The following is a 26,386-nucleotide window of genomic DNA, read 5'->3' as shown; positions in this document are numbered from 1 at the left end:
GCGGAGGCCCAAGGAAAAAAGCTTCACATTATATACATTTGAATGAGTTAATGGTAAAACGTACTATATAAAATAATCAGGACATTTAGCAGGTGATCACTTACAGAAAATTAAGATCAGGCACATCTACTTAACACAGTAAATCAAGCATGTAAAACTCGCATCAACAGAACATTCAGCGTTATTTTACACTGCATGTACATACTCCCACAGTGGCAGACAGACAGAAATAAGGCATATGCATACTTATTCAAGCAGTTAACATTCCTTTGAGACTTGTAACCAGGACATTACTATGGTGAAGTTTGAGATACGTGTTTACTGTAACTGTATGAGAAGGGAACTTAGTAAAGGGATTGCTACGAGGGTGCTGTTTTATTGATAGATATGACTTCATCAAGACTGTAAATTATAGACAGGATATGATTTAAAATAAGAAAGTCATCTTTATAATGGAGTTGTTACGAGCGTGTGATCATTTCCTTGAAGGATACGACTTCAAAGAGATTTTAAATTGTACACAAGATGAGATCTTTTTGTTATCTGCCGGGACTGGGTTCCACTGTTTATCAACATACACAGGTCATAAACGGTCACAATTATAATTTTAAATTTCTGAGCCAGTACTACGGGCTGGTTTAGTAAGTGCAGTTCTCTGGCATGTGCACACCAGTTTAAAAACTGGGTGGTGGCACAGCATTTGTTTGGGGTATAAAGAATGCTGTGGGCAGTCAAATATGAAAATGGGGGAGTAGGCTAGATAGCTCCAGTCCTTTAATGGTTCAAAATGCCACACAGTGGTGTGTCCAGTTAATGTGGATACTTGTCCGAACAAGGAAAGCAAAACAGTGGTGCAGCATCAGTTTTGCAATAGGGAATGCCAGCTGACCTGTGCACCTAATACTCCTATACATACGTTATTTTTATATAACTTAACACTCATCTCTGAAGACACACAGAAGCTATGTCTCCTGCTGTTCGAGAAAAAGGCTGGCCCCCCAAAGCCACTTTTGGCTTCTTGAAACATAAAAGAAATCATTGCTTTGCAGCCTCTGCAGACACTGATATCTGGAGATGAAGAAAAACTGCCAAAGACAAACATCATATTCACTGTAAAACAGGGCGGACCATGCAGAATGAAGCAGAGGATGATTACTAGTAATCTGAAGAGTCCTGACTTCAGCTCTGGATAAAGAACTGTTTGATGGACAAAAGGTAAAGCTGAAATTACCCCCAGATTGCCCCATTCCTTTTTCCCAGCTTTAAGGGATGCTCACACTCTCTTCACTTTGCTGTAGACTATCCACATGATTCACATATAAGCAAAGCACAGGACACAGAAGGGAATGAAAAATATAGTCATCGCACCATAGATGACATAGATCTGAACATGCCATTTAGGAAGATCTGAGAAAATGTTTAGGCAGTGTATGGTAGAACTGGTTTGAACTACTCTGAAAACAACTACTGGAAGTGTGTAAACCAGTAAAGCAAATGCCCAGGTGATAAAGCTTAACTTTCTAATGGGCAGTGGCAAAGGACTGGCCACTACTTGCTGCCTCTCCCATGTTACAACAGTGATCATGCTGGAGGAAGTCACGGGCTGAAAAATCTAAGCTACTTTCACCAGCCTGCAAATAAAATCTCCAGCCAGACAGACATGCTGAAGACCTTCCCATATTATTTCAGACAAGGTCATCAAAGCCAGACAAAGGTAAAAGGAAGTCCACTTTTTGGTTTTACCAGTTGGATACAATCTCCATCACCCAAAAATAGCAATGTCTGGAGATGATACAAGACCTTTGACAGCAAAGAAAGTTGTTCTATCAGACAAAGTTACATCTGTAGGGGTACGCAAATGTATCGTACAGACATGGGGCAGCAGTGGCAGAGTTGGCATTGCAAACTGGTCATGTACTGCTGCAGTGTTGTGGATCCTGGAATTCAAGGTGCAATGGGTAAGACTAGTTGGAGTGCAAGACGGCTACATTTTATTGTACAAATAACTTATAAACTGTAACATATGGGTCATGTGTGCTTATTAGAATCTGCTACCCAGGTGGCCAGGTATCCTAAATGTGTTAGTTTGGTTAACCATGGAGACAGTGGGAGTACTTTAAGAGATGCTAACAGAAGTTTTGTCCATTTCTTAACTTTCTGTGGAGAGCCTGCAAAGGTTGCCTCCTTGGTGCTGGATATACAAAACAGTAAACTGTGCAATAACAGTGCAGCAGGGAAAGAAATGATAAACTTGTGTGAGACTGATTAAAATAGCTTGTGACCATCTGCTGTCTCTGAGGGTACATCCATGCATATCTAACTGTGTTAGTCCCAAAGAGCTACAACAGACAGGCTATTTCGTTTTCCTTCTTAGCTGCCTGTACTTACTGATATTACCCAAAAATTCCACTCACATCACTTCATTCTGGTATATCGATTTTCATAACCGTGAATTTACAAATACAACATTGTTATGTGGTTCCAACATGGTTATGCTTTCCATCAGTACATTAGACACAGTGTGTATGCTAGAGGACAAATGAAAACATACCTAACATTTTTGAATTCACATCACCAGTAGATTGCCGAAAACAAAGGATGAAAAGAACCATTACAAAGATTAGACTACACCTCCTGTTGTAGCAGTTATTTGTCTACTTAATGGTGTACACTAATATTCCCTGTCATGGATTTCTGGCAGTAAGCAACATTCTGCAGGCAGGCGCGGTAAAAGAAACAAACCTCGGACAGACATTGTGCAAACTCAGCATTAACCAGCCGGTCTGCTTATATACAATTGCCTAAACAAAGATAATAATACATGCTTTCTTTCAAAGAAAGCATATATAGTATTTTTAAGGCAATTTCTTTGAGAGGAAAAAAAAAACCAAAACGTAGACTAATTTTTCCTTCAGTATAGGAAACACTCAAGTGTACCAGCATCCTTCTGCTCAATTGCCACTGAAAAACAGCGAGTAAAACTATAAAATTCTGAGAAGTTACTGTACAATAATTTTTGTCAAATAGTACATGCACTTCATACAGCCCTGAAAAAAAGTAGCATATATTATTTAGGTAGTCTGTGTGTCGAATTTTAAAATATATGGTCAAATCATTCACTGTGGTGCTGAGATTACTAATGTCACTAACCCAACAAAGAGCACACTTGCCTTTGATGTAGAAGGCTGTGGCTTCTATTCTTGCACCAGACAGATGGAGTGCAGCATGGGGGGGGGGGGGGGGGGTTGCTGCACTTCTGAGTATGTTATCCTTCAGATGAGTTGTTAAACTGAGGCCCTATCTGCTGGAGTTGGTGGTATCTCAGGAGGATCTAAAAGATCTTATGGCACCTATTAAAAATAGTAGCAGAAGTGCCCTGAAGCACTGGACAATGTTTTCCTAACAGTACAAATAGCACCTCGGGTCACCACTGAAAACAGGCTACTTGCCTAGTGTGACTAACCTGGTCAAACAAAATATTAAGAAAAAGTCTTGTTTGTATGGAAGCATTCTTACTTTAAAATAAAAAGTATAAATTTTCTCCCAGCAGTATGCTTTGAACTACTATAAGCAAACACAAAGAAAGCTGACCTTTTTTAAAAGGTTTTCCACAATTTTCTATCTATCCACTTTGGATATTTCATCAGCTGCAGTTCTACCCTACGTATAAACTCCTCACATCAAAATTACAAGCAAAGTCATTACCTGGAAATGAGGTTCACTAAGAATCCGCGACAACTCTGCAACATTATCATCTTTGATTGACAGTGGACTGAGGTCTTCAAGAATTTCATTTACCAACTCCAGGTTGTTGTCTCTCACTGCTTCTAGTTTAGAATCTTCTAATCGATCATGTGCCTACAATCGCAAAGTGTTTAATTTTAGATTTCAGCACATTGAAAGTGTCACAGTAGCTTAAGTAAAACTGCTACTAATGCATTTAAATAGGCTGCAATGCAGCTGCCCTTCTCTCCTTCTCATCATACTGTTAGCATACCTCTCAAAAGAGACTCGATAAATACATCGGCTCCTACTTAAAAAATTACCTCTCTTTTCATTGCCATGTCTTGGCTGTGGTTAGGATGTCCTTCTGTAGCACACAGCTTATCTGTCAGGCCATCTCCTCTAGAAGACAGGATGCCTCAGTCTCTCTAGACTACTCCCTTATTACACTCATCATAAAATACAATGCCACCTTTGCAAAATAACTAGCTAAGCATCTTGTACAACTTGCAAGATCCTAAAGATTCCTAACTAAATGGAAACAAACTGTAGTCTAAGCCACTTATGCTACCAGAAAAGCTTAAAATTCCTCTCACTCTGTTCTATTACCTTCATAGAATAAACAGTCTAACACACATTTATTCCAAACACAAGCTTCCACTATAAGAGCCACAAAACCTGCACTGGGACAGGTTTCTTAACTCACTGCCTTCCCTACTTTTGGAAGACAGTCCCACTGTACATCAAGCAAATTACCTCCCTGACAAAGGCAACAGGTGGATGGATAACCTCAAATTCTACTGCTTCGGGGAACTAGCCTACAATTGCAGTAAGCTTCTCAAGGGCTCCCCCAGCTGTACGCTAAGTAGTAAGTTATGAACATAGAAGCTGCTTACCAAAGCGACCTGCAAATCTACTGCAGAAGGCATATCAGCGCTTAACTGCCAGTTTCACATGTGCATTCTGCAATTCTGATCAAGCCACTTCAACATATTAACAATTCAAGGACTGACTAAAAGCATGTCTGTCTGCTACAGGTGAAACATTTGGTATTCAAAATATATAATAAGAGAAGAATTAGAATGCGGTGCTGCCATCTACATCAGCTTTGTTTTTTTTTTTTATTGATTAATTGACATCTGATTACCAGGAAACTGAGTGGGTAGGAACCCATTTTCAGCAGAGGCCCAGGGAGAAAAACTCCAAAGTATTACAAAACATTTTAATAATAAAAATGTTAGTCTTTGAAAATAAAAAAACAAATACAGTTCAAATAATTATACCAAATTAGCTATAATGTGAAAATATTGGTTAAAACAGATACAAGTTATATGGTAATGATTTAATACTCAGAAAAATTTTAGCCAGTTTATAGAGAAATTAAAGGTAAGTTAGTATTATACAAACAAGAACTGCAAGACAAAGTAAGAAAAAAGCAGGCTTATGGTATATTTATTGAGAAAGCCCAGGGGAGAAAAACTGACAGAAATAAGGAAGTGAGTGAAGAAGGGAGAGTAAGGGGGTTTAAGGTATGAATGGGTATTTGTCCACATTTAGGGATATCATGTATCCTGGTGTTGAGCAAGAACAGACTCAGCTTTTGGCAAGGAAGTCTTTCAGAGTGGTTTTGATGGATGAGAGGGTGGGTATTAACCTGATGGATAGAGTTTCAAGCCTTAGCAATGTGAAACGAGTACAGAATGCCCAGCAGATCTGACAGATTTATGGACAGACAGGAGTTTTTAGTCACTGGAACATAAAGACCGACTAGGAACATAACTGTGTAGAATGTTACTTAGTCCTGGGATTCTGGATAATTTTATAGGTGGTAAGAAGCTGTGTACATGTTAGTTGATGGGGTAGTTCCAACCAAATTAGGCTTTTTAGTGCTATACAGTGGTGGGTTTTCAAAGGGGTATTTGCTGCAAAGTTAGCAACTTTGTTTTGGCATTGTTCAAGTTCTGATTTTTGTGAAGCCTGGATGTTAGTAAGGATGGAGGCACCATAATGAAGTGTGGGGAGGAGATAAGTAGGGGCAAGTGTAGCTTTAGTTGCGTCGGTGAGAAAGATTTTGGTTCTATAATACATCCTTAGTTTTTAGAATTGAAGATTAACGTCCACTATAATCCCCTAATAATTTGCTATGAGAAGTGACTTCAATGGTTGTATTATCAAGTGAGAGAAGACTTTAAATTTTTTGGGGAAAAAAAGTAGTAGTTTGGTTGGACCCTCAGGTCAAATTATAATACAGAAAACTCAGTTTATAGCCAATACAAAGCAATTAGCAAAGAGGTACAAAGTGGAACAGATTTCCTTTCATTTCTTAAATGCAGCAACCTGTGAGCCAGGAAGACTAAATAACTGGCATATACAGTGCAATCTACCGGTCAAGAGGAAGGACAGTGGCCAACTTGCTAAGTGGTTCTTAGAGTATAAGGACAACTCTATTGGGGGGGGGGTGTTAAAAACTAGTTTCCAGCACAGGCAAGCATGTATTTGACTAGATGAAGTTAATACACAGCAGAGTTCTTAAAGTTAAATTTGCTTACATTGTATAAAGATAAGTCTCAGTGAAAATGTTTGGGAGCTGGCCCTTGGGGCAGAGCTTCTGCTGTATAAAGGTCAGAAGTAGTGACCACAGGGTATTGTGCAAAGACAAAAGTCTCAGTGAAAATGTTTGGGAGCTAGCTCTTGTGGCAGAGCTTCAGCAGCAGATGGGTCGAATATGGTGACCAAAGGCTCTGCACTGTGTGGAAAGTTGGCGACTAAGTGAAACAGGAGAGAAAGAATTACATTCAGCTGCATGTGTGCTGAAAGCCAGATTCCTTAATGTGTATGAAAACATGCTACTACAGACTCCCTTAAAAAGGGCAATAGACAGTACCAACTTTTTTGAAAAACACAGAGAACTTTACTTAAATCCATTTTCTCTTAAGCATTACCAAGTCACTAAAACAATTCACAACGATGCTGAGATATGAAATGTTTTACTTACACTACTTCTTAGCAATACGTGCAACAGTGACCGCTGTAAAACCAAATGCTTTGATCTCAACACATTTTACATAAACATATATGATATTTCAGGAAATGCTTCAGTTCTTTCAATTCATGATCGAGCTGTCAGCATATCTAGCTGCCTTTTTAGGTAATCCTGCAAATCTAAAAAAACTCAAGGGACAAAACTTCTGTGATCTTCACTGCGAATGGTGATGTATTATGAGCCACTTTATTAGGTCAATCTTTTGAAAGTTCACAAGGTCTCACTAAAATTATAGGAAAGAACACCATTAATAAGCTCAGCCACATCACCATACATTGGCAGTGGAATAATGTCCCCCATTCAACAGGCCTTCTTCACATACCTCTCCCCCAAGTGAAAATTTGTAATCACCCACCCAGTCTGAGTTTAAACGTTGCTAGTTAAGTACTTTTCTTAATACACAAGGACAGACTACTCCAGAAATGAATCTGATACTGTTGATATGGTAGTGCAATTTTAGGTCTCTAGAGTACCACTAGGTGAACAAGGTCAAACAGTGCTGGGACATTCATAGCAGTGAAGGTTAAGCAGAGATCACCCATCCTTTTACCTTGTACATCTTATCTTTGGTAGTATTTCCCTAAAAGCCAAAGAAGTACAGTCCCACTTTATTCATCCCTTATTGGGCTCATTATTGAAGGTCTTTTAATTATCTTTTTGGAATAGTTGCAACTCTAATATCACAGTTGGCCTGACATTTTTAATAGCAAGTTTGAGAGAATTAAATAGAACTTTTACATCTCTTACGATGATGAAGTGGAATTTTTTTATTGGTGGTCAGGAGAGTTTGAAGGTGTGTAGTTTCAACATATGGGTATAGGTTTACATTTGCCAATATGCTTATGTCAGATTGTTACGGATGCTGAAAATGCATCTATCCATGATGGAGTAAAATTCTCAGGTGTAAGGCTACAGTGACAGTTATAAAGTTTGCCAGAAAGCTATACAATTTGTGAATGGCAGGAAATACTAAATAATTGGTTTTGGAGTAGTTCCTGGATGCATAGGAGTTATTAGGGGCTACAAAGCAGGTTTTCATACAGAAATTCAGAAAGATGGCCAGATCTGACAAAGTAAGGGGGTAACAACAAGTAGGTAGGTAGGTACTATTGGGAGAAATGCTTGGGAGGACAAGATCAAGAAGATTAGTACCTCTTACATGTAGGGGGCAATTTGGTCAGGAGACATTTATGAAGGCCAGTTTGTGGGCAAACAGCTGAAGTCACCCACAAGAAAGGCTTTTAGTACGATTGTTAGCTAAGGTAATCTTCCTGCTCTGGAGTCAAAAATGGGGATCTATGACTGGCTGTAACATAATTCTGTTGAGCTTATTTCTAACTATATTGAGTTTAATTTGCACTATGTGAAATATGGTGAAAGACTTGAACAGAGAGCTCAACAATGTCCCTAGCCATTTCCACCCAGGGTGGAAACCCTAAGATCATTTGCTCCCACATGGGCAACTTCAAAGGTCATAACTGTATCTGGGGTGGTGAAGGGGAACTAAGCCCTAGTAACACCCCATAATCCTTACACAAGAGGAGTACTTGTCACCTATCCTTTGCCAACGTTGTACATGTGCCCCTATGCCTTACAAAGGAATCAAAAGACATTTCTGGGAAGCAGGGGTGTCCTCTTTCCACTTTGTTATTTGCATTACACTTAGAACCACTGGCAAAGAAAATAAGGGACTCAGAAATTCAAGTATATAACTGGTATAATGGCCAAGAAAAGCTGGATCTATTTGTAGATTATTTGTTTGATATGATAAAAACAGAAAAAGGACATTTCAGTGCTGTGGAATATTTTAAGGCAGGTTCAAATCTTTTCAGGATGTAAAGTTAATGAAGCTAAAAGAAAGGCAATAGCTGTAAGCTATGGAACCACACACAAATTGGTTCAGCAATATCCATATTTATGGAGACATGATAAAATTAATTACTTAGGAGTATGGATTAAAATGATTCCGGTGCGACAGCTAAGGATATGTGGGAAGAGACTAAACAAAAGAGAATACAAAAATTGAGAAATTGGAGGCTATGTTATATGGATATGGAGAGCAAGATACAAGCAGTCAAATTGTTTTTAGTCCTTTTAGTTTTATACACAGGTTAGGCATATTTTTTTTTATCAGCTAGAGGAGAAGTTGTGGATAAGAATTAATACAGACTTGAAGGATTTTACCTGGGAGTGGAAGACGGCAACAGTCAAGTGGGATAAACCGACTCTTCTGCTAGAACAAGACTGTTTGAAATCGGTTAATCCCAAAGATACACAGTTAAGGCTCCTATATAGCACAGGCAAAAACCTGCAATTCAAAGTGGAAAGGGATGATGATGAAATGGGGGGGTCTCAAAAAACAAGGAGACTGTGATTTTGGATGCAGATCCTTAAGGAGAATAACAATAACCATACAGAATATTATACTCAGAGTAGCAAAAGGTATTCTAAGAACTAAGCCAAAACGAGAATGCAGAAAGGAGATTCTACTGATAGGGATGACTGCAATTAGGGATACAGACAATAGGCAAGGGGCTGGAATTTATTAGAGAAAACTGGCAAAAGAACCAAGGTACTGGGTACAAATAATTAGAGAGGGAAAGGTAACAGAAGGGGAAGAGGTCAAGAACTTATCTGGACTGCAGGCTACAGATTGCCTTCCCTATCAAGGGTTGATATCAGAGTATAGGCAAAGAGAAAGAGCTAGGGAGATCCTAAGTGAAAGGGGGCACTGGCAGAGTTTTTAGTAGTATCCAGAAGAGAAGCTGCTGACAAAAATGGAATAACTATAAGAATCAGAGAAGGTTAAAAAGGATTGGGAAGAAAGACTGGATAAGTAATTCACAAAGAAACAATGGGGGGATATATGCATATCTCCCAAATATGCAACAAAGTCTAGAAGATTTATGATCTTTGTTTGGAAATGTTTATATAGGTATTTTTATATGTCAAATAGACTCCAAGGAATTATTCCTCAGGTAGACAGCAAATGCTAGAGGGAGGGGTGATGGGGAAGAAAGAGGTAATTGGGAACACATTTTTTGGGAGTGTAATGCGTTGGCAGACTTTAAAGATTCCTTGCAGACTACTCTGTCAGTGATACTCGGTGAACAAGTTGGTGTAACTAAGGAAATTATTTTTTGAGCTATGATACGGAATCAGAATTGCCTAGAATATATTAAGGCCTTGTTAAGTCTAATTATGATGGCTGCCAAGAAAGTAATTACTAGAAAATGGAAATCAAAGTGTAAAGCAACTGTACTAGAAGTAGTGAATATAGTAACAGAGATAACACAACTGGAATTGGGACCTTTAGAAAAGGTCAGGAGCAAATTACATATAAAAAAAATGGGAATTGTGGGAAGAATACATATAGAGGAGGAACCAGGTTTAAAAAAGGCAGTATCTGAATGAGCTATGTAATGTTTGACTTACAATGACTGGCTAGATTATAAGGGATGTATAATGTTTGCAACTAAAATTATGTCATTATGGTTTGTGATGTATATATAATGTTTGCAACTAAAATTATGTCAGTATGGTCTGTTTTAATTTATATAAATGTATAACTGCCTGTGTCATGTATGATAATTTAATAAAAATATTTCTTGTTAAAAAAAAAAAAAAAAAAGAAAAGAAAAAAGACATGTCTAGGATGTGCTGCAGACTTACGGGACCATAAAGTTACGGCTTATAATGTAGGAGACTTCAGGTAGCATTAGGTGTGGTTGTTGGTGTGGGGTTAGTACTTGTGCTATGGGGCTGGAGTAAGCAAGTCTGATGTTTATAAATCTTAGGGGGCTTAGGCAAGGATTTCTTTACTACCTCAGCATTTGCAAGTGCAACATTTTGATGCTGTGATAATATAGTTTTGTTGAGGTGCTGTTTACTGATAGTGGGTGGGATGGACAAAGTAGCTTCCAATTTAGATAAACAGGTGCATCTCTCAAATTGAACCAGTGTGTGGTAGAAGAGGGCTGTCGGTAAAGTGAGATACTGTCTCAGAAAATCAAGTGTTAGTAGGCTGGCTAAGGATAATGCTACACACGGGCTGAGGATTCATGATGACAGGTAGCTGTCTGTAGTACTATTAATTGCACAGATAACTAATACAGATCTAAAATCACTGCAAAACAGTCATGGTTAAGGATACACATTGTATAGCCTGATTTATCACTCTAGTAAAGGGGGTCAATTTTGAGTGAGATTTTGTCACAGGGTAACTGCTTACACCTACAGTAAACTGTGGACACTCAATGTTCTGTACTTGTGGAATATAATGCAAGGGTAAATGCAATTAATTAGTTTAAAGGCAGTGCCACCACAAAAAAATGCTTTTGTTTTTACTAACAAGAGGCAATAAAGGAAAAGTAGAAAGAAAAATATATTGTCAAATTAATACAATAGCTGGACAACTTAGGATCCAGTGGGTTTAAAAACATATCATGAACAAGGTTGCGAAGGTGGAAAAGTTCAAGTGAGCTTTCACTTGAAAAGCTTGTAATATTTTTTTTTATTTACATAAAAATTGTTCTCTCTAGCTATTTTTATTTTATATTTTATTTTATTTATAGTTTTTATGATACATATCCCAGTCCAGCTGCTTGCAGGAAAAGCTCCAAAAGACCGGGAGAAAACAGACAAAAGAGAGAATAAATTTTTACATTAAAACAAGTTTAATACAATAAGTAGCATAGTAGCAATAATAAGAAATAAAGAAATAATAAATAATAAAAATAGGAAAAAAAAAAAATAAAAAAGAAAAAAAAAAAAAAAGTTGGTGAGATGGATTGTAATGGTTATAGGAATTGGGTTACCTTATTTCATTTGTCATGGGTGGCTAGGCTAGGCTGTTTGGGGTCAAGCATGTGGGGCATTTAGGGGGAGTTAGGGCATGGGCAAAGCCATTGGGTTTAGTAACGTAGCTAAATTGGAGTTTTTATTTCATTTCCAGGCGGCTTCATTTAAAAGGTTGCTTGGAAGGGCAATTAAAGTCTCTCAATGGAATTGGAATTAGGTTCACCTCCTGAGTTGAGTTGTTTGGTTGGATTGAATACTTTTGGATGACCTAACCTAAGGAGGACACCAGGAATTGAATAGGTAAGAATGTTGTTAGGGAAGTATGTAGGATGGATGTTTTTTGATTTTGTTTATGTCAGTAAGAGTTTGGAGTTTCAGAACATTGGGCAATTCTAACCATCCAAGTGTTCTTAGGTTTAGGCAATGGTGTGGAAAGAGCTCTCCATAAAGTCACAGAAATTCCTAATTACCATGATTCACCAAGACACACATCTTTGTCTTCTCATAAACAAACGTCAATACTTTAACACAAGGCAATGAAAATAAATGCTAGAAATAATAAGAAACAATAAAGACACAAAAATGTGCACGCATGCACACACGCGCACACACACAAAGAAACAAAAAACAGAAACTAAAATAAATAAAGGCACGGGTGTTTCCTGACATTTATTTAAAAAAGGGGGGGTGGGTAATGGGTATAATTTAAGAATTATTACAATACATATAAACTGGATCAGAGGTGATAGCTAGTGCACGAGATAAAATGAAGCTATAATTTAAAAACACAGTTGCAATAAAAGAAACCGTGGAAGAAAGCAGAAAAAACTATTAAGAAGGAATTGCAAAAGTTAAAATGTTGTAGAAGTGGGGAAGGCTTATGTATTAACACAATGAACAGCTGCAGAATGCTAAGGGGGAAATAAGTAAAGCATTTAGATAATATGCATGAGCCTAGAAAAGTAGCAGTTAAAACATTGTTTTCCAACAATAATTCTACAGCACAGAAATCCTTAGTACAAAGACTTAAACAAAAAGTGGAAAGAGCAGTGGTAAAATTCAGGTACCTGCAAAATGAAGAATAACTAGGAATGCTAGAGAGATAATTGAGATATTACTGCAATTTTATGAATATGTTTGCAGAGGAGTAGTGAAATCTCAAAGGGAAAATCAGCAGCATTTTTAGAAAATGTATTTATTTCAAAGCTTAATTAATTTGCTCGTGCCTCACCAACACTCAGGCTGGAGAAGAGTGAAATAACTGATGTATAATTAAGTATAATGGAAATCTCCAGAAATGTATGGAATTCCTGTAGACATTTTGAAGTTGGGAGGAAACAGGCTATTGAAATTTTAGAAATCATTGTTTAATAAAGTTCTGAAGTAGAGAATACCTACATCAAGAAGGCAGCAGTGGTGGCAGTATTACCAAAGGATGGCAAAGGCCCTACAAGTCCCACGTTATACAGACCAATACTACCTCAGAAACATGACCATAAAATGTTTATGCCTATATTACTTAACAGAATGGCAACAGATTTTACCAATGCCTATAGACATGGATCAATATTCTGTGGAAGGAATAAAACATAAGACAATATTAACAGAATGATAATTCAAGGTAAACTGGAATATAAAGAAACACTATTATTGTTGATTAGACATAGAGAAAGCATGTAATAGGGTTTGATGAAAATTCACGAGCAGGGAAATGTTAGCATTCCCAAACAGCACTGTAAACTTAATAATGAGAATTTTACGATGAACTGGAGATGATACATAAGCAAATGAAAGCAAGAGGAATCCAGCGACAGTCTTGAGTATGAACAGTGGAGCAAGTCAGGATGTCCTCACTCCCGTCTCTCATTTTCATTTGCAGTATAATTGGTGCAGCAGTCAGAAAATAGCTCTTTGTGTAGATAATGTTTTTCCTGTATTTGGGGAGTCCTGAAATATGGCTTTATAGTACTGTGGGATATTTTAAGACAGTTTCAAGTATGTCAGGATATACAATAAAATAAATGAATGCAAAACAGTCTCTATCTGTAAACATGCCTACCAATTAATTTGTTCAACAATACCTACACTTATGGAAACAAGAAATGAAATATGTAGGTGTATGGAATAAAAGGATTCTGCTGCAGTGGCTAAGGATTTGTGGGAAGAGACCAAACAGAAGAAACTGGAAACTAACACAGAAGGACACCTGGAAAATATTCCTTTTGTCCTATACATAGGCCAAGCAAACCTTTACCAGCCAGAGAAAAGTTGTGGATGGCAATAAAAAAGTTGAAGGAATTCCATTTGAGAAGGGAAAAGAGAAAGGTAAAAGCAGACAGACGTATTCTTTCTACAGAACAAGGCAGATCACAACTTACCTGCTGTGAAAGGATTCTTCAAATTTGCGCAGCTGAGACTGATGTATACAATGCAAGCACAGGGTTATAGATCATTATGGAAAAAGATTATGTAAATAGGATGCACAATGCATGCAGGGAGATTAGGGTTTTGGCATTAACCCCTTAATAATAATAATAATAATAATAATAATAATAATTATTATTGGGAATACTATATTTATAAATCAGACAATACTATAAACACTAGAAATTGGGGAAAGGAAGATTTAGCAAATAGGAGTACTTAATGACTGTGAGTACAGAAAATAGGCAAGACATTGCAGGAAGTAACTGGAAAAAATTAATAAAATAACCACGCCACTGGGAGCAAATAAGCTGGAAGGAAAAAGGGACAGAATGGGATGAAGCCAGAGACAGACAGAGAGAAAGAGAGAGATAGCGAGAGATGGGGGTAATGAATGAAACACGGTCTCTGCTGTGGTTTTTAGTGGTACCAAGAAAAAAAAAGACATTATCAAGAAAGGGATAATTAGTAAGACATATAAAATACTGCATAACAACTACAAGAATCAATCGAAGGTCAGAAAATTATGGGAAGGAAGATTAACAAACAACAAATTATAAAAGAACAATGGGGGAAAAGTTTTTTGTCTTGTTTTTGAAACAAAATATTTATTGAAAACAACTATTCAACAACATCAGCATAAAATTTACAATATTTATACTAACTGACAAACTTAAGAACAAAACAGCTATGCCATCTACTAATAAAGCGGCAAACATCATTACAACTAAAGCATGGCATCTATACTACAAATTACTTGTTTTTGAAGCTCTATTTAAATGCTTTAACAAGCATTATTACTACTCTGTCATGATTTCTCATACAATTCTTACAGTCAGATGTATAGTATCAACAAAAATTTATCTTTTAAATTGTTATATAATTTAAAGACAAATATACAAATATATACTAAAGTCATGAGACCCGACCTTCCTAACTCTTCCTTGGATACATTGCCACTATGGACAGGACATGATTTTTCAAATCATAATCAATGTTTCCCTTATTCCACACTTTCCCCTAAATCTCCTTCACATTTGACTACAATACTCTTATTTCACAGGATCTACTTCTTCTTTATGAAACTCTTTTGTAGTTATCCTTACTGACTTTAGTTCCATTTGTCTAATCCCTTCATCATCTTTATGACTTTGTCTCTTCAGTTTTTCTTTAGTTTTCCATTTTCTAGTGCTTGCTTTTTTGGCTACCAAAAGGAGCACAACAACTAGGACTTCAACTGGTTTAGGGCAGGCTAACTTACCCAGTGGATGAGAAGGACAGTCTTGCTGTCAAGTATCTTACTTAGTAACCCACTTAGTTCTTGTTTGTATTACTCCAGCCTCTCCAAACTACTAGAGTATATGTTCCCAGGTTCCTTTTTCCACACCAGCACATCTCCAATATGTACCACTGACTGGTGGTGCCTAACCTAGTCAGCATGTAGAAATACTTGTGTAGACACTTACATGTGAAAATCCTAAACTTTCCAGATTCTGTCACATCTGGGAGCCTGATACATCTGATTTCATTCTTCCTCAGAGAAGTTGCCCCCCTAATATTCCAACTGTTTATCAACCTTATCATGTAAAGACTCCAACTCAACATTAGAACCCTGAAGGTCATACTCAGACACGTTTTCCTGGTAGCCTGGTTTGATCTTGCTTCCACTATAAAGTTCAACACTGTGTAGCAACGGTAAGTGCATTCCAGATCTTTCTTATTTCGCCATATAACAGTACAGCTAGCCGAAAGTAGGCAAACTGTTGGACAAGAATATCAGCTGCAGGAATTAGACCAACACCAATGTTCCATAATTTGATTTCAATTCCTATATTTATTCCCAGTATCAGCTTTCTATTCTTCTTCCGCCATATAGTCAATACATCCTCATCTGGATTCTTATCTCCTGTTTGTAGGGTGTGTCCTAAGGGCAGTATTCTATCCTTACTTTTTTTTTTGTTTTACTGCAAGAAGACTACAAACCATCTTCCTGACATAATTCAAGACATTCTGCGCCTCATCCTTAATTTCTAACTCTTTCCAAACAAATAACTTCATGTCTCCTGATAATATAATCTACTGTGCATGCCATCACAGATTTCCATTCAGGGATGCAAGTGAGGTCTTGTAACAGGTAAAAGCAATCTAATCTGTGTAGCTTTGAAGTAAGCCTCAAGATCTAGCATACCAAGTCTGTCTGCTCCTTGGGCAGAGGTATGAATTCCCACTGGACTCCTTTCTTATCCTCCCAAAAAATCTTTCAGCATTTTAATTCTCCTCCCCACACATATGCATGTTTGGCTAGTAGAAACAGGACTGTACTCCACTGTGAACTAAAGGCACTAGCTGCACCTGGATTATCTGCATTTTACCTTCTATATCCATCAACAACGTCCAGTGTCTAATCTTTCTTATAATTTTGTTGCAAGTCTTTCCCACATCTCATTTTCTGCTTGATCAACATCTGACTTAAGTCAGATTCCCAAGTATCTCAACTTGTCACGTTCCCAAAAATGGGGAAATTCCTAAAATATGTCTGTTGTTGCTGAATAACTTAAGATTACAGCCTTAGTTTTGGCTTTGTTTACTCTACAGTCTGCTTGCTATTCAACAGAAGTAATCAAGTTTTTTGAAAACCTTTTGTATATCTCTTTCTGGACTTGCCAAATATAAAATAATATCAGCAAAGAGTGCTGTTTTCTGCTGTTCCCCTCCCCATTTATAGCCCATTATGAGTATCTAAACAGAGGGCAAACCACTAAGGAGACAGAGGGCAGCTTTCCCTCTTACATTTACCAAAGGGTATTGCTCTTGAGAGCTCCCCATAGCATTTCACTTTGGTTTGGGCTCCACAATAAATATTAAATATTAATTTTGACAAACTGCAAACAGCGACTTTGCAGGACAGGCAGTAAGGGTAGACAAGGACAGTTTTGAAGACTAAGGTAATACCTTAATACAAACAAATGCAGTTAGGAACATATTGTTGAATTCAATTAGGCTGGTGAAGGAACAATAAAATCAACCTGTCAACATACTCCCCAACAATATCACAGGCAGGTGAAGAAGGCAGTAATAATTCATGACTATCCAAATGAGGCTTTTATGGATTCTTGGTCAGGCGTCAGATGGTTTGGTGATCTATGTACCCCACCTCCCAGGGCCAATGAAGCAGTACTAATGTAAACAGACTACGAGGTTTAAATGCAACAATCTAGAAAGTGACACTCACATATACAGTCAGTAATGTTCAAGTCTGAGTTAGCAGCATCTCATGGATTTCTTACTTCCCTTGGGAGTTCATATATACATGTAGCAGAGCTGGGGGGCAGGCACTCCTCCACATCAGGGAATCGTTTTAAAACATTTTATTTCCTTATTTATTTGGAAATGTCACTCTGATGCGATCACACACAAATGTTAATCACGTCACATTTTTGTCTCAAAACCATGTTAAAGTGGTCAACTGCCACAGGACTCCAGTGGACTCTCAATGGCTGACATGACCAGGATCCTAGAATATAAGAATCTGTAACAAACTACTGAAGTGCAGTGTAAAAAGAAGACAAATATCAGACGCATACTACTGGTTTGGGAGTCCTTAACCTTCAAAGAAAATTTGGCAGAGGTATGAACATATGACAGACAATAGAGGTACGACTGCTGAACCCTACACAAATGCACTTTATAAGCACTTACACGAGTGCATGGATCGTGCTATTCCTAACAGAACCAAAATGCTATCCTCTAAAAAAAAAAAAAAAGGAAGCCAATCTGGTGGTCTCCTGCCATAAACAAACTCTACAACAGAAGAAAGAAACTGTTGCAAAAAAGAGTAAAATCCCATGATTGGAGGAACTTCCTGGTCAGCCTCAGTAAGAAGCTGAGATCTCTCATAAACTCCTCCAAAGCTAGTTGCGAAAACAAAATCACCACTGATTTTAAAGACAACAACAAAACATTCTATAGCTACCTCAAGAATCTCAATGACAACACTCAGATCTGCTCTGAGTTACAGCACAATGGCACTAAATATACAGAACCAACTAATATTGCCAACATCCTGGCATATAGGTTCAGTGCTAACTTTAACCCTCTCTCACCCCCTAAAGGGCCCATCTCTATACCGGAAGAATGCAAAGTTCCTGTAATCACGGCTGCACAGGTAAAAAAGTACAGTTGTGTACACTTACCATAAATGTACATGTTCAAGTGTATTCACTGTTGCACTCCTAACCGATGGATTATCCGGCTCCCAGAAGCCCTCGATCGGCCAGAATACCAAAGTAAGCAAATATGACATTGGCTGTCAGTTGTAAAGGACATCAGAATGTCCAATACAAAAGGAGGCAGCCAAAGTCACTTCCTCAGTCTTTCTTGCCATAACAGTCAGAAGCCCCCAGAAAACAAGGCTTAAACCAAAAGTAACTTTGGTAAATAATACCAAATTCAGCCTGTACCTTAGGAAAAGGGAACAGGAGAGGACCAAAAAAGGGGGAAGAAGGGAGGGAAACCAGGACTGCAACAGTGAATATACTTGAACATCTAATAAGTGTACACAACTGTACTATGCTCATCGTGTTTCACTGTTGCAATCCTAACGAATGGGTGGATTACCAAAGCCCAGAGAAAAGGGAGGAGGAGCCAACAGAATCAAGGATTGGAAATAATGCCCTGCAGAAAGTACAGTTGTGTACCTACCATAAATGTAGATATTCAAGTGTATTCACTGTTGCAGTCATTACAATTGGGTTATCCTGCTGGCAGGCTACCCGCAGTTGGTCTGAATTCCAAAGTCTAGGTCCGGCGTCGGTTGCTGTCGCCTCCTCCCTGACATCAGTGCGCCAGGGGTATAAAAGATGCAGCCAACGCCATTTTCTTCAGTTTTTCTTGCCCCAGACGTCAGATGTAGGCTAAAAAATATGTCAATAAAGCATACATGCACCAAAGTAAATTATTCTTTCCTCTACCAGCAAATACACCACATAGGTTGTATAGAATAGAGAAGTACAGATAAGTTCCAGCAAAGACAAGGGGGATGGTGGGTGGGTAACCTGGGCTGCAACAGTGAATACACTCGAAAATCTACATTTATGTTAGGTACACAACTGTACTATGTTCATCGTGTTTCACTGTTGCAGTCATTACAATTGGGTTGAATCCCAAAGCTAAGGTTGGGAGGCTGGAGCTAAACAGGCTTAGGAGCGGCTATGAGGCCCTGCAGAACTGCAGTGGCAAAGCCTGCCCTGGATTTAGAGTAGAGTGGTAAGTGATAAAAGTGTGCACTGAGCTCCAGGTTGCAGCCTCTAAAATGTCTTTGGTTGGTACTCCTCTGAGGAAGGCTGCCGAAGTGGCTGCTGCTCTGGTTGAATGTGGCCTAATGGCCTTAGGCACTGGTTTGCCATGTTGTGAACAGAAATGAATGCAGTGGCCTATCCACTTTGAAACTGTCTGCTTTGAGATAGGCTTTCCTTGTGATCCTGCAGCATATGCCACTAGTAATTGCTCAGTCTTTCTTAAAGCTTTGGATCTGTCCAAGTAGAAACGCAGCTGTCTGTGTATGTCCAAAGAATGCAGAAATCTCTCACCCTTATTCTGTGGGTTAGGATAAAAGGTAGGCAAGTGAATAGTTTGGTTAAGGGCCAAAATGGACACTACCTTAGGCAAAAATGTCGGGTTTGTCCTCAGAGAAACCCTATCTGGATGGAAAATGATAAAAGATTCCACAGCCATGAGTGCCTGTAGCTCTGAGACTCATCTTGCAGAGGTTATTGCTAGGAGCAGAGCTGTTTTCCAAGATAAAACTTTTATATCAGCTGTATTGGCCGACTCAAAAGGAGGCAGGGTGAGTATTTCCAAGACATAATTGAGGTCCCATGCAGGTGTTGGAGATCTCCTTGGAGGCCTTAAATTTTTGGCTCCTCTGAGGTACTGCCTTAGTAAAGGATGAGAAAAAAATAGGTGGCTCTGTATTGTAATGAGCTGAAATGGCAGAGGCATGAATCTTAATTGATGAAAAGGATAGGCCTTTGTTCACCATCTCAGTTAAGTATTGCAAAATCTGAGGAATATTTGGTACAATTGTGTCAATCCCTTGTGCCTGGATCCAAGCACAGAATCTCTTTCATTTTTCAGCATAAGATTTTCTGGTACTAGGCCTCCTGGCCTCCAAAATAACATACATCACCGCTTTAGAAAGAGGGGTGTTTTGAATGACTACATTATCCGCCATGCTGCCAGATTTAAGGTCTTGAGTTGGCTGTGCAGGATCTGATTGTTTTGTTGGGACAGTAAGTGAGGAATTTGAGGTAATCTCCAGGCTGGGTATTGGGACAGGTTCCTTAGGATTGGGTACCAGTGCTGGCGGGGCCAGTGTGGGGCAATCAGTATCATTTTTGGCTTCTCTTGTCTGACCTTTAGGAGTACCTTGGGGAGGAGGGGCAGTGGAGGAAAGGCATATACTGTTAAGGTTTTCTAGATGAAAGATAGAGCATCCACTTTCCATGCTTGCTTGTGATAAGTCCTTGTGCAGAATCTCTATAGTTGGCAGTTGTGAGGGGAGGCAAATAGATCTATGTCCGGGCATCCCCATTTCCTTATTATCATGCTGAAGACTTGTGGATCCAATTTCCACTCGTGGGGATTCAAGAGGTTTCTGCTTAGTTCATCTGCCAGAGTATTTATTTTCCTGGCAGAAATTGTGCCTGCAGATGTACTTGGTAAGTCAATGCTGTGTTCTACAAAGTCATGGTCAGCCTGCAAAGGGGGTAGGAATGAGTGCCTCCCTGCTTGTTTATGTACCACATGACTGTGGTATTGTCCGTCTTTATCAGTAGTTGTCCCGGATGAAGTTGATCCTTGAAGGCTGTCAGGGCATTCTGAGCAGCTAGCATCTCTTTTTGATTGATATGTAGATGCATTTGGCTTGCGGACCATGTGCCCTGAATACATCTTCCTGCCATGCGGTCACCCCAGGCATAATCTGATGCATCTGTTGTTAATGTCTGCCTGGCTGTGGGTAAAGTAAATGGCTGTCCCCTGTTGTGGTGACAGGCCTTTGCCCACCATCGAAACTCCTGTTGCAGGCAGGGAATGAGAGTAACTATTGTTTCCAGGCTGTGGCAATGTTGAGTCCAAACACTTTTCAGATACCATTGAAGTTTCCTCATATGCAGTCTTGCATATGGAATTATCAGAATGCAGGATGCCATGAAGCCCAAAGCCTGCAGAATTTTTCTTGCAGATAACTGGGCCTTTGTTGCCAACAGTCTGAAATAAGTAGTCAGTTGCCTTTGTTTGTCTGGCATGAGATAAGCCATCTGGGCAGTTGTATTTAAGCTTGCACCCAGGAATATTATCTCTTGACAGGGTACAAGTTTTGATTTCTTTTCATTTACCGTGTACCCTAGGCATGCTAGTAATCTTTTTACAAACGCCAGATGCTGTAGTAGAATGTCCTTGTTCTCTGCTTGAATGAGGCAGTCATCCAAGTAAGGATATATTTGTATTCCTCTTTGTCTGCAAAATGCAATTAGTGGAGCCAGGCATTTTGTGAAGACCCTGGGTACAGTAGATAAGCCAAAAGGCAGTGCAGAGAATTGGTAGTGCATTGAGCCAGCTATGAATCTGAGATATCTTCTGCATGATTGTCTGACTGGGACATGCAGGCATGCCTCTTTTAAGTCTAAAGTCATCTCCTTGCCCAGCATGGGCAGAAGCTGCTGCAGAGTCAGCATTTTGAATTTTGGAATATCCAGATATGTGTTTAGAATAGATAGGTCCAGTATTGGTCTCCAGGCTTTGTCCTTTCTGGGCACCAAAAACAGTCTTGAGTAAAATCCTTGTCCCTGCTCTTGCTCTGGTACTTGCTGAATGACCCTCATGTCCATGAGGGATGAAATTTGCTTTTGTGCCTCTGCCCATTGATTTTTTGGCAAGTCTGGTAAACTGTGAGCCCTTGGCAGGGAATGAAAGCAAAACTTGTAACCTTGTGACACTATGTTCAAGACCCATTTGTCCTGGGTTATTATGTGCCGATGTTGATGAAAAAGTGCTAGTTTTCCCCCTAAAGGTGCTGCCAGAAGATTAGTGCTTGGCACAGACAGGGGTAAGTCATTGTGACTGTTTCCTGTAAGTCTGCGATTTGTCTTCTCTGCTTTTGGAGGTAGAAGCACCCCATTGTTTAGACCTGTATGTGCCTTGGGGCTGGGACCTGCCTCTAGGGCATCTGTATCTGACCCTTTGTGGCCTGTCTGACACTGGAAAGGACCAATTATTTGTAGGCCAGTGTCTGCTAAATCTTGGAGGCTGTACCTGTAAGAAATCCTTGACTGTTTGCATAGATTTTGCTTTGTCCTCCATTTTCTTCAACACCTCCTCTGCTTTAACACCAAACAAGGTATCATGCTGTAATGGAGCATCTAATAATTTTGCTTTAACATGATCAGGCAGATTCTGTTCCTTTAACCAAGCATGCCTCCTGATGACTGAACCCGTAAAAGCGGCCCTGCAGGAGGCCTCCAGAGAATCAAAACCACATTGCAAAGTATGCTTTCCAACTTGTTCAGCTGCATGCAATAAATCCTGCATTTCTTTGTTTTCTGCACATTCAGAATTTATCAACATTTTCTGTTTAAGCAGTGACATAATATATTACTGATATTTAAGTATATGAAACTGATAATTTAAAGCCCTTATAGCCAAGGTAGCATAAGTGTAAATCTTTTTTTCCCATCGGTCCAGTGCCCTAGAATTCCTGTCACAGGGGTAGGGTTTTTTGCAGTGGAAGCCTTGACCCCTTTGGGACCCTGAGAGATAGTTTCGGGGTCAGCAGCACGGTTTTTAAAAATAAATTTATGTGAATCAGTAAACCCTGCAGTATCTGTCTGGCTTAACAGGAGCTGGAGGCAAGGTGTCAGGAGTCAGACTGGACTCTGAAAAAACATCATCTACAATGTCTAACACAGGAGGGGCCTGTGCTGAGGCAGTAAAATTAGGTCTCTGAGCCTTTTCTTAGATTCTGAATAATCTTGTCTCTCCCAGTGAAAATGCTCCCTCATGGTAAGCAGAGTTTCCCCAAAAGAATAATCCTCAGAAGGAGAGGCTGAAGGGATATATTCTTCAGCATCAGAATCCTCATAGGGAGGAAGAGAGTATTCCTGATCAGAAGAGGAACCAGATGAAATGGAAACCTGATCTGAAGATTCATATTCTGTCTCTTGCTTAGGCCTCTTATCAGGAGGAGGATGGGAACCCCTGATCAAAGTAATTAGGTCTTTGACCATTTTGAGCATATGTTTTATAGGCATGGAGGCCTGTCCATGAGGCTGCTGTACTTGTTTCTTTGTCTTTAAAGGTGCTTTAGTATTTGCCTTTGAAGTTAAAGTCATTTTTACATATAATTGTGTTGGCCTGAAAACACCCTCAGAAGCCGATGCCTGCTCAGCGGCTCCGGACCCATCTGAGGGAATAGTTTCCGAGGTTCCAATACCTTGAGTTTCCAGCGGCCTAGTTGGCTCCATGTGGGAGTCGGTATTGGCCTGCAGCTCTAAAGTAACGGGTGTCAGGGGCTGCGAAAGCCCCTCACTGAGAACCGGCGAACCGGCGACTGACTTAGAAGAAGCCTCGTCGTCAGTTTTGGACCTCGGATGCTTGTCCTTTTCTTTTTCCTTGCATTTCTTGTGAATTGCGGTAGTCGGATGGCTATTCGACGACATTGTGTAATTAAATCTTCGGCCAAATTAGTGAAATGCAAAATCGTACCGACGCTTAATAGCGCGTTGGTTAAATCTAGCAGAGAACCTACAATTAGCAACGTTGTGGTCAGGGCCTAGGCAAGGAATGCAGTAGGAATGAAAGTCCTTATGAGGTGTTTGCTTCCCACAAGAAATACAATTATTAACTGTTTCTGACATCGGTCTGGAGCAACAAAAAAGTTTCCCCAATGGGGTACTTAGCTTTAAATGAAGACTTCAGATCTGAAATTCGAACACGAAAATCTCAGGAGTCGGCCGACCGGCACTTGCGAACTGCTTTTGCTTCGGGCACCGTGCAGCAAGAAAGACTGAAGAAAATGGCATCAGCTGCATCTTTTATACCCCTGGCGCACTGACGTCAGGGAGGAGGCGACAGCAACCAACGCCAGACCTAGACTTTGGAATTCAGGCCGACTGCGGGTAGCCTGCCAGCAGGATAACCCAATTGTAATGACTGCAACAGTGAAACACGATGAACATCAGCAATGGCAAACCCTGCCCTGGCTCTAGAAAACAAAGGCAAATTGTAATGCTTTGTGAAAGTGTGAACAGAAGACCATGTGGCAGCCTCCAAAATGTCTTTAGTAGGGACACCCCTTAAAAAGGTTGCAGAAGTGGAAGCTGCTCTAGTTGAGTGGGTCCTAACCCCTGAAGGAGGAACCTTACCATGAAAGGAATAACAAAAAGTAATACAATGTGCAATCCATTTAGAAATGGTTTGCTTAGAAATAGCCTTGCCCTAGGCTCCAGGGGCAAAACTGGCCAATAACTGTGCTGATTTCCGAAGGTATTTTGTCCTGTTCAGGTAAAACCTGAGCTGTCTGTGCACATCAAGAGAAAGTAGGATCTTTTCACCTCTATTTCGAGGATTAGGAAGGTGTATGGACTGATTAAGAGTCAGGCTAGAAACCACCTTAGGCATAAAGAAGGGGCTGGTTCTTAGAGAGACCCTATCTGCATGGAAAATAAGAAAGGGCTCCACAGCCATCAAAGCTTGCAGGTCCGAAACCCTCCTTGCTGAAGTTAAAGCCAAGAGGAAGGCAGTCTTCCAAAAGAGAAACTTTAAATCTGCAGTGGCAGCTGGCTCAAAAGGAGCAAGAGTGAGTTTCTCTAAAACAAAATTAAGATCCCAGGTTGGAGGAGGTACCCTTCTAGGAGGTTTTAAGTTGCAAGCACTTCTGAGAAACATTTTCATCAGGGGATGAGAGAAAATGGGTTGTTCAAAAGAACAATGAGCAGAAATGGCTGAAGTATGGCTCTTGATAGAGGAAAAAGAAAGACCACCCTGAAGCAAATCAGCCAGGTATTCCAGGATCAGAGGAAGGGTAGGCTGAGAAGAAGATTCCCCTCTAGCCTGCATCCAATGAGAGAATCTTTCCCATTTGCCAGCGAAGGACTTCCTAATGCTAGGCCTCCTGGCCTCCCTCAGCACGTCAACCACCTGCTGGGAAAGGGAAGAAAAGGAAGGAGTCATGCAATGAGCCATGCTGCCAAATGGAGAGACTGAAGATGAGGATGTAGAATGTTTCCCCCTTCCTGAACCAAAAGATTTGGCTTCAGAGGAAGATGCCAAGGAGGAAATTGGGGGAGACTTCAAAGCATATCTCATTTCTCTCTACTTTCACTGGCTTATGTGAGTAATCACAAAATCATCATTTTTGAAATCCCACCCCTTCAATTATTTAAATTTATTGGCCATCCTACAGTATTTCATAGTACCAAAATACAAAAGTGACCACCCCTTTCAATCCATCTCACTGTTTTAAAAATAGTAACTCTCCACTAAACCTTAACTTTTTAAACAGGTAAAACTCAAGTTACCTACTTTCACATCTAACTTCTCTAGTGCACACTGCAGAGTGCATTCTTTTCAATCTTACCTTTAAGCATCCCTGTGACTAGCACTTTCTCTAACACCTGCTGGAAAGCACTAGGAAGCCTTACTCTCATACAATCACTGAACTCTCCTCGTTAACAAGGAAAAATTAATAGTAGGCACTAAACAGCCTATAATTGCAAAGTACCTTGGTAAGGAAACAGCTCCTATACTTTACAAAGAAAAAAAAAAAGCCCCAAACCAGGCATGTCCAAGGGTCAGCTTCCGGTGATTTCTCCTGTCCACCTGGTGAATCTGGGCATACTGGGGCAATGCAGCAATTGCCTCATGTACACAGACAACCCTCTCCTCCTACCACCCAACACTACAACCTGTGAGAGATGCACTTACATAGCCAAAATGGAAGCAAAGCTCTCTCCACCCAAGATTGTGCTAAACAGTCAAGAGGAGAAGGTTAACACCCACACTACACCTCAAGCAACACATAGCCCTTCTAAACCCGCACCACCAACACCCACATATAGCAACACTAAATCCACACATGCAGAGGCCCTTAACTGTAACCTGCCCAGGCAACAAAGACCTCTCTGAAGCTGAAACGCAAACAAACACCAATCACAACCAATGTGTCACATAGTTCACAACACCAGTGTGCCACCCAGCAACAGCCCCTAAGGCAAGACAATGTACCTAACACTTTAGTCATAGGTGACTCTATAGTCCGGCACACTGATGTCCCTCTCACCAGGTTGAATAAGGAGAAAATTACAGCCAGCTGCCTGTCGGCTGCCAGGATCCGCCACA

General features: G+C 39.8%; 1 protein-coding gene across 3 annotated transcripts in view; it reads right to left on the bottom strand.

Moving 5' to 3' along the window:
- PALS2 (protein associated with LIN7 2, MAGUK p55 family member) overlaps positions 1-26,386 on the bottom strand; it is a 1,432,251-nt gene that overhangs the window by 612,397 nt on the left and 793,468 nt on the right. For 2 of the 3 annotated variants that reach the window (XM_044067549.1, XM_044067550.1), the window contains one exon: positions 3,706-3,858. The exons of the other annotated variant lie outside the window; for it this stretch is intronic. In XM_044067549.1, the coding sequence (XP_043923484.1) occupies positions 3,706-3,858 (153 nt within the window). The remainder of the gene's footprint in view (positions 1-3,705; positions 3,859-26,386) is intronic. 3 annotated transcript variants of the gene reach the window in all.

Source organism: Protopterus annectens, chromosome 3.part1, assembly GCF_019279795.1.
Source record: "Protopterus annectens isolate FY-2018-M chromosome 3.part1, PAN1.0, whole genome shotgun sequence".
NCBI classification, from domain to species: Eukaryota; Metazoa; Chordata; order Ceratodontiformes; family Protopteridae; genus Protopterus; species Protopterus annectens.
Note: the sequence above shows the minus strand (reverse complement) of the source record. Positions and strands in the feature narration are given on the sequence as shown.